This window comes from Kogia breviceps, chromosome 17 (genome assembly GCF_026419965.1).
Source record: "Kogia breviceps isolate mKogBre1 chromosome 17, mKogBre1 haplotype 1, whole genome shotgun sequence".
In the NCBI taxonomy this organism is placed as follows: domain Eukaryota; kingdom Metazoa; phylum Chordata; class Mammalia; order Artiodactyla; family Physeteridae; genus Kogia; species Kogia breviceps.
The window spans coordinates 76,606,013-76,617,968 of NC_081326.1; the positions used below are offsets into that span (position 1 = coordinate 76,606,013).

The window sequence follows — 11,956 nt, forward strand, 5'->3', positions numbered from 1 at the left end:
AGTTGTTATTGTTGCAGATGGCCAGGGTGGGCCAAGGAGCTTAGTTTACAGGATTTAGCGCTGGGGAACTGCCAGATCAGACGCGCACATTCGGAGAGAAGGAGCCTAGGGCTCTGCACGGAGGGGAGATGGTGAGGACGTACAAGCTGGAACTTTATCAGAACTTGATACAGATAAACTAGGGCTACTTATTATTACTTTGGTGTTCCTGCCCCTACAAACGGTGTGTTCTTAGGTGAGGTGAGCCCCACATGAAATTTGAGTGCGTTGCAGAGTCACCATAACTAGAGAAATTATGAAAGGACATGGACCGAGGCACATCGCTGGGGCAACGCTGCAGGGAGAGCAGGTTACAGAAGGAGTCCAATTCTGGAAGCAGGCTGGTCCTGGAGGCAAGTCAGTTCTAGAAGTGGGTTGTGAAAGCAAGATGATACTCGAAGCAGGTTGTGGAGGTGGGTTCTGGAAGAGGATTCTGGGGTGTGGGCTCCAGAGACCGGTTCCAGAGGAAGGTTCTGGAAGCGGGTTCTGGAGCTGTGACAATGGACGGCCGACCATGGCACCTCACTGGGGCCAGGCCAGAGCCTGGGTTCCCGCGCGGAGACAGGAAAGCGGACCGTAAGAGCTGCAGGGGCGCTCGCGCTAGCAAAACCGTTAACCCCACTGCGGATGTTTTCGGACTAGCCCCGCGGACGACCCGCCGCCGGTGCGGGTGACACCCGCGCTGCCCAGGGCCCTGCGCCGCGCAGTGTTTTTCCCTTATCCGCCGGCCGGCGGTTGCCAGGGGCGACCGCATTCCCCCGGGGCTCCGCGGGCGCGGGAGGGCAGGGCCTGGCCTCGGAACCACCTCCCTCGCACCCTGGTTGGCCGAGGCTGCTGTCCGTCAGAGTCTCCGCTGCCGCCGATTGGGCAGCGGAAAGTTTCGCACGCTCGGCGCCCAGCGCCCCGCCCCTCCAGCCGACTGGGCCACCGCCCCCCGCCCCCTCCAGGAGAGGGTAGTGCGGGATCCCGTGTGCCCGGGGTTCCAGCGCCGGCGTTGGCTTCCAGGCGGGCGCGGCCCTAACGGCGGGCGGCGATGGTCCCCGAGGGGTGGCCGGACGGCGCGGGCGCCGGCGAGGAGAGCGCCCGGCTGCAGGCGGCCGGCAGCGTTCGCAAGGTGGGAGTGCCCCAGGGCGGGGGGTGCCGGGAGGTGGGGTGCCAGACCCGACGTGCTCCTGTCGCCATCTGACTCCGGCGGGCGACTGCCGGGTCGGCGCTGTCTTCTCCCGTCCGAGCGCGCTGCTAGACTCCGGGGCGAACCCCGCATCTCGCTCGCCCCTAGAGGCAAGGTGGGCTTATCGCTGGGGAAACTGGGGCCCGGTGCGGAGCCAGAGCCCAGCTGTCTGCCTGTGCTGGGCTCCTCTCTAGCCCGTTTGGGGACCCCCTCCTGTGTGGACCAGGAACAGGTGGGAGCGCAAGTCCACCTCGTGGTTTTCTCCAGAGCTTCAGGACCCCCTTCTGTGACAGGTGTTGGGCTCTGGTCAGTGACAGCTCGTGGCCCTCGCGTTTGTTCCTGGTGGACCTCATTCCTCCTTTTCTAGCTTTCCTCTCTCTCTCCTAGGGCTGTTCAGCTTTGCCCAGGGCACCCAGCTCTGTGTTTGATGAAACTTTTAGCAACAGGTGGCTGAAGCCTCCTGGGTACAGGGAATGGCTGGAGGATTGCCCAGCTAGGCGGTTTGTCCCTCCTTACTTACCCGCACCTCTGCTCCCTCCTGAAGTCCCTGACCCCACGCGCTGTGGACTGTGGGCCATTTCCAGGAGGACGGGGGAAGCTCTGCAAGGGAGGGGGTGTGGAGACATTCGAGTCTCTGCCTGGGAAGGAGAGGAGGCTCTGGCTGCCTCCCTCCGCAGCCCAGGAGCCCAGTTGTCCCCTGGTGGTCACCCAGAGGCTGCCTCAGTGTTTATGCCAGGCCTTGGGCATCGATGTCCCCAAGGGCTTTCAGTCTGGTGCCACCAAGCATAGATGGCACCTGCACCCACAAGGGTGTAAGGCCTGGCCCTGCTGACCATCTTGCTGATTGTTCCCAGGCCTGTGCTGGCACAGTTGCCCCCACACGTAGCCAGTTCTGGCCACTGCTCATGCTATTTCCTCCTGGGCTTCTGGGGGATCGCCAGACCCATGCCATCAGGGCCATTGCAGGGAGGGTGTGGGGGGTTGCTCCTCTTCTCCGTCGGGTTGGAGGTTCTTCCACAGGTGGGTGAGCTGGCACATCCCTTTACCACCTGGTGTGGAAATGGGGGTGTGTGGCTCTCAGCCCGCCCAGCACTGCGGACTGGGCCATAGGCACACCTCCCACCCGGGTCACGCAGCCAGCCTGCCTTCTGGAGGGAGTGTTAGGGTCACAAGGCCATGGCATGGGTGCTGGCTGCGGAGCTCAGAGGGGACCCTGGCTCAGAGGCCGTGGTCTCCTGCCTCCAACACATCTGTCCGGGAGCACTGGACATTGGAGACAAATGAACTGTGCTGATGAGGACAGCTCTGCGGGGCTGGAGGCCTCTGCCCAGCACATGGACCACCCCTCCCCAGGCAGACAGCAGTGCTGCTCACCCAGAACCCTTAGAACCTTCTGGAGCTTTGCAGTTGGACCTTCGGAGGGATAGGGATGTAGCTTTGGCTGTGGCCTGCCCCTCTCTCCCCCAATTCTCAGGCCTCCTGGAGGGGAGACTGCTCACGTTCTCTGCTCATTCCCTTTTGCACCAAGTGGGTATGGGAGGCACCATGGAGAAGAGGCACAGGCCAGTGGGAAGACAGACACTCAACCAGCAGAGCGGAGAGAGGAGAGCCGTGTTTTGTCTTGTTCCATCCTGGTGCCAACCTGACACCAGCCCCCTTCCCATCTACAGATGAGGGCCTGCCCAGGGTCCCACAGCAGGGAGTCCTCCAAGTTGATTGCTCTTTCTCCCATTGTTCAATGGGGACAAGTCCCCTCTCCCCAGTTACCTTGAAGCCTTCTACCCTTCAAGTCCCAGAAGAATGCCTCCTCCTACAGGAAGTCTTCCCTGATTGATCTCTCCTGAGAATACTGGAGTGTGGAGGGGATGTTGGGCCGTAATCCAAGGTGGCCATGCGCCAGGAGCCTTGTCTGTGCAAGGGAGTGAGGCCATCTTTAGGGTGCCCCGTGCACGGGGCTGGGACAAACTAGAGCCCCCCGAAGGTGGGAAACTGCCCTGTGTGTGACCGTTGGGGCATGCTTCCTCAGATTTGCGGAAGACAGTGGCCATTGTAGGGAGGCCAGCGTCAGCCCCGCATGAATAAAACTTCCCCTGTCTGTGCCTTCAGGGCAGGGTTCTGGGAGACACTATGTTCTCGTGCCTGCTCCGTTCGGGGGCCAAGTGATTACCTGAGCCTGAGAGGACGTTGCCCAAGGAAGTACGTTCTGAGAAATCCCTCCCAACTCTTGGGCTGGTGACTGACCCGGACGGGAGATCCTTAAATGGCCAGGAGGAGGTGTGGTGGCCGCGGCTGCACCAGTCCCACTGGGGCCCTGAAGCCCCTCCCCTCACCAGAGGAAGCCTCTCACCCTCTGAACCCGCCGCAGGGCTCCCTGCTCGGGGCTTGGGACGTGGGCAGGCTGGCAGGTGGCCCGTGTGCAGCACAGAACCCGCGCGGAGGCACTTCGGGTGGTGGCCGTTGGGAGGCCTGGCCTGCCGCCTGTGAGCGGAGGGACCCCGGGCCTGCGGTTTGGGCGTTTGCCGCGAGTAAGCAGCCAAGTGGGACGGGGCCCGGCCATGTTCAGCGTGGCCCAGGGGCGCCTCCTCTCTGTTAGCGCCCCAGTGGGAGCTGGCTGGGCATCCCTTCCAATTAAACGTGCGTGGCCTGGCATAATTGTGTGGGCGGGGTGGCTCGTGGGGGTTACAGAAGGAATTCAGAAGTGCAGGAGGATGTGTGGTGAGTAATGGGCCGTCTCCCGGCGGGAGCTCCAGGCCGGGCTGCTGAGACCAGAGCCACGCCGACAGGCCCAGATTCTTCCCGGGGCCCCAGTGCCAGCCACATCCCCGCCCGCCGTGTCCTTGCTGGCCTGGCCCCGTGACCTGTGGCCTCTCGGCAGGGCTGTGACCTCCTGGCGAATTCGCAGCACGGCAGCCTGCAGAGCCGCAGGGCCCAGATCCACCAGCAGATCAACAGGGAGCTGAGGATGCGGACGGGCGCCGAGAACCTGTACAGGTGCGTGCCGGCTGCCTGGGACACCTGCCGCCGGCCGACCCATGGGAAAACAGTGCCGTGTTCCCCGAGACCCCTGCGAGGCCGGTGCATCCTGGGGCAGGGCAGCGACCCAGGGGGGTGCCTGGTCTTGTGGGCCACATGTGATCCCGTGACCGTGGCCTCCCATTCAGGCTCCTGAGAGGCAGGGCTGGGCCTCCCACTGGGGTCTGGGGCAGCCATGCCGCTCAGCTGAGACCCTCACAGGTGACTCAGGCCCCCACCTTGGTGGCCCTCACTGGCAGGGGTAGGCTCAGGGCCAGCCGAGTTCCGTTCCGTGCGGGGCTGGAGCAGGGCTGGAGGGGACGTCTCCACCGTGTGCAGTGTGGGAGCCTTTGAGATGCACATGGTGACCAGCAGCTGTGTGCTGACCTTCACACACACACACACACACACACACACACACACACACACACACACACGCCCACCCGTGGGCGCCTGTTCTACCGGTAATGGCCCGAGGCCCAGGGAGGAGGCCTGGCCTGCTTGAGTGCAGAGCCAGCCCCAAGGCGGGGCTCTGCTGGGCCTGGGCCCCTCCTTTTCCTTAGCAGCCCTGCCTCCCTGTCTCTCCCATCCGTAGGGCCAGCCCTGCCTTCCTGGACTTGTGGCCCCACTGGCAGGCACAGAGAGGGTCTGATCCCCACCCCTCCAGGGAAGTTGGCTTCCATCCGCTGTGGAGGGCAGGCGTGAGCTGTGTCCTGCGGAAGCGAGAGGTGGTGGAGGACACTTATGCCCTGGAAGCTCAGGGACCAAGGAGATGTGCTTGGGGCAGAGTCACGACATACCCGCGTGGACAGGAATCTGCATGAACCACGGGGGTTTGCAGAGAAGGGGGAGGTCATCTGGCGGGCCCTGGACCCTACTGCTGCCCCCCAAGGGGGATGGGCTCCAGAGCTCAGGCCGGGGCAGGGGCTGCAGTGAAGCTCAGGGGCGTGGGTCCGCCTGCAGGGCTAGGGCTTCACCTCAGCCTGGCCTCCCCTAGAGCCACCAGCAACGCCCGGGTGAGGGAGACTGTGGCCCTGGAGCTGAGCTATGTCAACTCCAGCCTGCAGCTGCTGAAGGAGGAGTTGGAGGGGCTCGACGGCAACGTGGACGCCGACCAGCCCCAGAGGTGCGTGTGCATGTGTGTGCAAGGACGCAGACTGGCCCCAGAGGTGCGTGTGCATGCGTGTGCAGGAGAACACCACCCACCACGCATGCGTGTGGGAGGATGTGATCCAGGACAGAGCGTGGTGGGACGTGTGTGGTGTGCAAGGACATGTACCATGATCAGAGGAGAGGCGTGTTCTGTGGGGCGGGAGTGGTATAGAGGGTGGACTCCATGGCCACTGGGGACAGCAGAGTCCAGCCTTAGAGCCCAGACTCGATGCTTCTGGTTCTAGCGAAGGTATCACTGTCCCCATGATCCCCCTGGGGCTGAAGGAGACCAAGCAGCTAGACTGGGCCACACCCCTGAAGGTGAGTGCTGGCCTGTGAGCCCTGGGCTCTGGGGGGTCTTTGGGGCTTCCTGGTCCAGCCGTCTCACGGAGAGGAAGACTCTGAGGCCCAGAGAGAAGAGGGGTTTGCCTTGGAGCCGCTTGGCCTCTCCAGGCTACGGGCGTTTTGGATTGGGTGGGCTTTGCAGAAAGGCACGCACCCTGGGATGGGTGTCAGCAGAACTGGAGGCCCCAAGCCGGCTGCAGGGTCCTGATTCTCACTCTGAGGGTCCCGCTGGCGGGGGCCACCTCTTCCAGTCAGAGCCTGTGCTGAGAAAACCCGCTGGTTCCCGGGTCCTTGTTGGCGCTCGTGAGCCCGGCTGCCCTGGGCAGCTTGCCACTCCAGCCAGGCCGGCAGAAAGGTGCCTCACCTCTCGGCCTCAGTGTCCTCGCCTGTCCAGTGGCAGGTAGCACTTGCCTCGTGGGGTGAATAAGGGAATTCAAGTAGAAACATCACCAAGTCTCCAGGCCCCATATCCGCGGTGGGGGGCACCCACGTCAGTGTGTAGACCGGGGCCTCCCCTCGCTTCGGGTCTTCACCCACGTCGGGCTGGGAGACTTCAGGGAAGCCCAGCGCCTGTCCCTTCGAATCAGGAGCTGATCTCAGGGCACTTTGGAGAGGACAGTGCTTCCTACGAGGCTGAAATCCGGGAGCTGGAGGACCTGCGGCAGGTGGGTGGGCTCCTCCCAGTCCATAGGTGAGAAGACAGAGGCTCGATGCTGCTGGCCCTTTGGGAATGGCTACTCTGTGCCTGTCCCCGCCCCAGGGACCCTGCCTGGGTCTCTCGCCCCAATGCCCTGCACAGTCTCCTGGAGTGGCACACGTGGTCCGCAGCAGCCCCCGGGACGGCGGGTGTGACCGTGTCCACCCCGAGACCCTGGGGTGCTCCCCTGGGGCTGTGGCATTCAAGGGGATCCCCAGGGCGGTGCGCCTGCCATGAGGTGGGCTGGGGCCATGGGACCCCGCTGACTTCCACCCGGCAGGCCATGCGGACCCCTAGCCGGAGCGAGGCGGGCCTGGAGCTGCTCACGGCCTACTACAATCAGCTGTGTTTCCAGGAGGCGCGTTTTGTCACCCCTGCCAGGAGCCTGGGGCTGCTGTTCCACTGGTAGGGGCGGGGTGGGGCGGGGCGGGGGGCGGGGGCCGCTTCTGATACCCTGGCTTCCTGTGAGGGCTCTGCCCAGCCTGACCCGACCCTGCAGGTACGACTCGCTGACGGGGGTTCCGGCCCAGCAGCGGGCCCTGGCCTTCGAGAAGGGCAGCGTGCTCTTCAACATCGGCGCCCTCCACACCCAGATCGGGGCTCGCCAGGACCGCTCCTGCCCCGAGGGCACCAGCAGTGCTGCGGAGGCCTTTCAGAGGGCTGCGGGTGAGAGCCGCCCAGGGCCGGCCCACCGGCTGCGCCTGCGTGGTCCTCGCCTCCAGGCGTGAGGGGCAGGGCCTCCTCTGTGGCCAGAGCTAGGGGCCCGGCACGATGGCCCCCTGGCCCGAGGGGTCACACGCACAGGCCCTCGGTGGGACGCAGAGGGTGCTCCCCAACCGGGGCCGAGCACGTGGGGCGGGGGTGGGGCGGCCCCGCTGTGCCACCCTGAGCCCCCTCCCCTCCGCAGGGGCCTTCAGCCTCCTCAGGGAGAACTTCTCCCACGCGCCCAGCCCCGACATGAGCCCTGCCTCACTCTCCATGCTGGAGCAACTCATGACCGCCCAGGCCCAGGAGTGCGTCTTCGAGGGCCTCTCGCTACAGGCCCCCGCGGCCCCCGCTGACTGCGTGGCCCAGCTCCACCTGGCTCAGGAGGCCGCCCAGGTGCGGGTGGGGAGCCGGGCCAAGCTGCGGTGTCTCAGCGGGCAGCAGGGCCTGGGTCGAGGGTGCCGGCTGGAGCTTAGGAGCAGAGCCAGGGTCTGGGCCGGCGGCGAGGGGGGGGGGGGCAGGTGCAGGGTCTCCCGTAGGGCCCCAAAGCCGGCTGTCGACCCCGAGGTCCCGAGTCCCCGCCTCTGGGGCAACACCAATCAGAGCGGCCACGGGGCCCCGCCCCTGAGCCGAGCCTGGCGTGGGGCAGGGCTGGGGAGAGGCGGGGGCCCAGGCCGCGGGGCTCGCGGGAGGCCCCAGCATCCTGCCGTGTGCGCCAGCAGGTGGCGGCCGAGTACCGGCTGGTGCACCAGACCATGGCCCAGCCGCCCGTCCAGGACTACGTGCCCTTCCCCTGGACCACCCTGGTGCACGTGAAGGCCGAGTACTTCCGCGCCCTGGCCCACTACCACGCGGCCCTGGCCCTGTGTGACGGCGCCCGTGAGTGCCCCGCCCCGCCTGCCCGCGTGCCGGCAGGGCCCCACCGGCGCCTCACCGCCCTCTCTGACCCCCAGCGGTGGCAGAGGCGGAGCTTCCAGCCCTCGAGCAGATCTTCCTCGGGCTCCCGGCCTCGTCTGAGCCCCGGGGCCCCGCGCTGCCCCAGCAGCAGGAGGAACGCCGGAAGCTGGGTGAGGTGGCTGAGGGAGGAGGGCGGGGCGCGGGGGCCTCTGCGGGGGTGAATGAGCCACTCCGCCCTGTCAGCCCCAGCCCTGATGCCCCGGCACTAGCGGGTGGGGGTCCCCAGCTCACCCGGAGCGGGGCCCCAGCAGTGCGGGCGGCATCGGGAGGGGGCGGGGGCGGGGGGGCGAGCCACACACGGCGGCAGCTCTTTCGCGGCTCAGACCTGCCGTCGGGCCCTCAGGATGAGCCCAGAAGCCCTCACTTGCCCTCCTCTTGCAGCATCTGGGGGGCGGGGGGGCTGGGGCCCAGCCTGGAAGGGCCAGACAGGTGGCGTGTGACAGCTCTGTCCCATGCAGGCAAGGCCCACCTGAAGCGGGCCATCCTGGGTCAGGAGGAGGCCCTGCGGCTGCACGCCGTGTGCCGGGCCCTGCGCCGGGTGGACCTGCTGCAGGTCGTGCTGGCCCAGGCGCTGCGGCGCTCTCTGGCCAAGTACTCGGAACTCGACCTCGAGGACGACTTCTGTGAGGCCGCCGAGGCCCCTGACGTCCGGCGTGAGCAGCCAGGCCCCTTGGGTGGGTGTGTCCTGGCCCCAGGGGGGCGGTGGGCGGAGGCCTCCGGACGAACAATTTCCATTTGCCGCAGAGCTATGGGCCCTCAAAGGAGGAGCAGGGCAGTTGTGGGGGGAGCCGTGATGGCAGCTCCCTTGCTCCGCCACGCCCCCCTCTCCCTGCACCTGGGACCCCCAAGAACCAGCCCCCGGGGCTCCTCCTGCTGGTGGTCCACAGAGGGGCCGGTGTGCACGGGCTGCACTTCGGGTCACCCACTCTGCTCTGGCCGAGCCACGCCTGGCTGCTTCCCAGGGTTCTGGGGCCGTGAGCCTTGGGCTCAGCCACACCCTCCCTCCCCTTCACCCTTTCAGCTAAGACGCAGCGGAGGCCGGAGGGCAGGGCACCCAGCTTCTCCCGGGTGAAGGTGCCTGATATCTTCCATCGGCTGGTGAGCACCCCTCCCAGGCCACCCCCACCTCGGCTCTGCTCTGCGTTTTCAGGCAGGCCCTCGATCGTGGCCCAGCCCTGCCCCCTTGCAGACCCTGCTGGTTTCTGTCTCCAAATGTGGAGATCGGGGCGAGCGTGCTCCAGGCTGGGGCTCCCCCAAGTGCGGCAGCCCAGCCAGGCCTCTGACCTCTGACCGCCCCCAGGGGCCCCTGTCCGTGTTCTCAGCCAAGAACTGCTGGCGGCTGGCAGGGCCCAGCCAGGCCTCTGACCTCTGACCGCCCCCAGGGGCCCCTGTCCGTGTTCTCAGCCAAGAACCGCTGGCGGCTGGCAGGGCCCGTCCACGTGGCCCGAGGAGAGGGGGGCTTCGGCTTCACGCTGCGGGGCGACGCGCCCGTTCTCATCGCTGCCGTCGTTCCAGGGGGCCGGGCCGCGGTAAGGGACCCCACCCCGGGGCCGACTGCGGGAAGGGGGAAGATGGGACTGGCCAGGGGTGGAGGGGTGCCCGCGGCACTCTCCCCATCTCCCTGCAGGCGGCCGGCCTGAAGGAGGGTGACTACATCGTGTCAGTGAACGGGCAGCCGTGCAGGTGGTGGAAGCACGCAGACGTGGTGGCCCGGCTGAAGGGCGTGGGCGACGAGGGCGTGAGCCTGCAGGTGCTGACGCTGCTACAGCCCGGTGCCGAGCCGCCCAGCTCGGTGAGCCCCGGGGGCCCTGGGGGCGGGGCGAGGGGGGGCTCCCTAGCTCCTTGTCCTGCCCCGGCCCTGGGCCTTCCGCCAAGCCCCAGGGATGACCTTCCCGGCAGCAGACACCTATGCTGCGGCCTCCACCTGGTGGCAGCTCCTGCCCTTGACAAGGGCCCAGCCCACCCCTCAGCCGGCCTCCACCCTCCTGGAGGCCCCGGGCAGGAGCTGTGCAGGAGCTCTGTCCGCCCAGCTCGGCAAGCCCAGGGGCGCCCTGCTACACGGCCGCCCTCCCAGAACCCCGCCACGTGCCCCTGAATACCAGCCAGCTCAGCCCTGTCGCACGCGCCAGGCTGGCCAGGCCAGGGTGCCGACCAATACCATTTCCATCCTGAACACAGGGGGACCGCCGGCCAGCCCCGGGGGGGCTTCTGAGGAGCCAGGAGGAGTGCGCCTGGGAGACGCCCGGGCCCGCACAAGCCAGCCCCAGGCCCCTCCTCGGCTGGAGCCGCAAGGCCAAGAGGGGGAAGACTGGAAGGAGGCTGTCCCCTGCCCCACACCCCTGAGCTGGGCTGCCCAGGCTGGCAGTGAGGGGCCAGCTCTCCCCACACCCGAGCCCCAGCACAGGCTCCAGCTGGCTGCGAGTGGGGACCCCAGGCACGCCTTCCTGACCCCAGAGCACCTTCGGGCCAGTTTGCTGCCCCACCCAGTGCCCAGAGCTGCCCATTAAAGACATTGTGAGATGAGGTGTGTCCGAGCCCAGTGCTGGGGGCCAGGTGCTGCCCCCCCCAGACAGGAAGTGTCACGGTCGCCTCTGGACGCCGACTCCCAAGTTCCAGGAGGCTGCCCCTGGGCTGCCCGGTCCTCCTGCGCCCCAGGTGCCCACTTGAGGGCAGCTTCCCGGGTGGGGGTGTCCGGCTGCCCTTCTTGGATCCTGAAGGAGCCGTCCTCAGAGAGCCAGGCAGGCTGGGGTGATACGTTGCCAGCGGGTCCCTGCAGCCCAGATGCCCACTGCCGCCTGTGCTGGACTCCTGAGGCCCCTCAGCAGAGCTCTCCCATCCTCCTGCCCCCGCCCCCCCCAGCATGCCATGCCCTGTCCACACCCTCCCTCAGGACTGGCTCCTCCCCAAGCCAAGCTTCTGTTCGGCCCCCAGTGATTCCTTCTGGGCACCACTCCCACTGGCCCACCTGGCGCCCACCAGGCTGGAGAAGGCTCAGCTACCTTCCCGCCCTGCCCCTCCCTCCACACGGCGGCCTGGAGTGCCCACCGCACCACCTCCCACCTGATCGGGGTCCCAGCCAAGGCCAACTACTGCAACACCTTTTACTGCCCCTCCGTGCACAGACCCGGGACCCATCCCTGCTTCCGTTCCTCTGTCCCCTCATCCTGACCCCTTCTGCGTCGAGGGCCTAGATCTGATCCCAGCCCTGCACCTGCAGTCCAGTCCTTTTCCAAGCTGCCGGCCAGGCCCACCTCCCGCCCTCACTTCCCATCTGGCCAAGCTCCGCCCAGTGTCACCCCGCCAGGCCCCGCCCCATCATGCCAGGCTCTGCCCCACCTGTCCTCGCCCTGCAGTGGAGCCTGGGCGTCTGAGGCCCCTGCTCCAGCCTCGGGCCGGAGTCTGCGGGGCCGTTTCACCCCCCTGCACCTGAGCCGAGCACTGAGGGGTGCCACCAGCCCACTCGAGCCCCCGTGGACTCCTCCCCAGCCCCTTTGGCACTGAACTGGGCTCCTCAGACCGTGAGCCTTCAGTGTCCCCCCAGCCATGCATGCTGGTGGACGGCCCCCAGAGACCACGGCGGCCACACTCTCCTGGGTCCCGCGGTGGTGTGGCTTAGGATCTGGCCCCAAAAAGAGTGAGAGTTGGGACGGGGTGCCGCCTGCAGCCCTCCGCAGGTTAGGGTTGGGGGGCAGGGGTCCCCGTGGCCACCAGGGGGCAGCCGCTGCCCGCTTAAGTGCAGCGCAGGTTTGGGGAAGGGCGCGCAGCAGACCCAGGAGAGCAAGGAAGCCCCCCTGCAGACCAAGGCCCAGCCACCCCCGTCTCCGGACATCATCCCTGTCCCCTCTGTGAGGTCCCCAGGCAGGAGCAGCCCTGTGGGA

The 11,956-nt window shown here is 67.0% G+C and overlaps 1 protein-coding gene across 2 annotated transcripts; it reads left to right on the forward strand.

Annotated features, from left to right (window-relative positions):
* The first annotated feature begins 1,009 nt into the window (after positions 1–1,009).
* RHPN1 (rhophilin Rho GTPase binding protein 1) lies at positions 1,010–10,601 on the forward strand. Of its 2 annotated transcripts, none has more exons than XM_059043380.2 (15): positions 1,010–1,153; positions 4,086–4,201; positions 5,220–5,348; positions 5,620–5,695; positions 6,307–6,384; positions 6,697–6,821; positions 6,916–7,082; positions 7,324–7,517; positions 7,844–8,000; positions 8,075–8,188; positions 8,537–8,731; positions 9,100–9,176; positions 9,461–9,607; positions 9,706–9,870; positions 10,257–10,601. In XM_059043380.2, exons 1-15 carry the CDS (start codon positions 1,073–1,075, stop codon positions 10,419–10,421), a joined length of 1,986 nt encoding a protein of 661 aa, XP_058899363.1. In that variant the 5' UTR covers positions 1,010–1,072; the 3' UTR covers positions 10,422–10,601. The 2 variants fall into 2 exon arrangements, with proteins under 2 accessions (XP_058899363.1, XP_066873812.1); XM_067017711.1 differs by having other exon boundaries at positions 1,022–1,153; positions 6,772–6,821.
* The last annotated feature ends 1,355 nt before the right edge of the window (positions 10,602–11,956 follow it).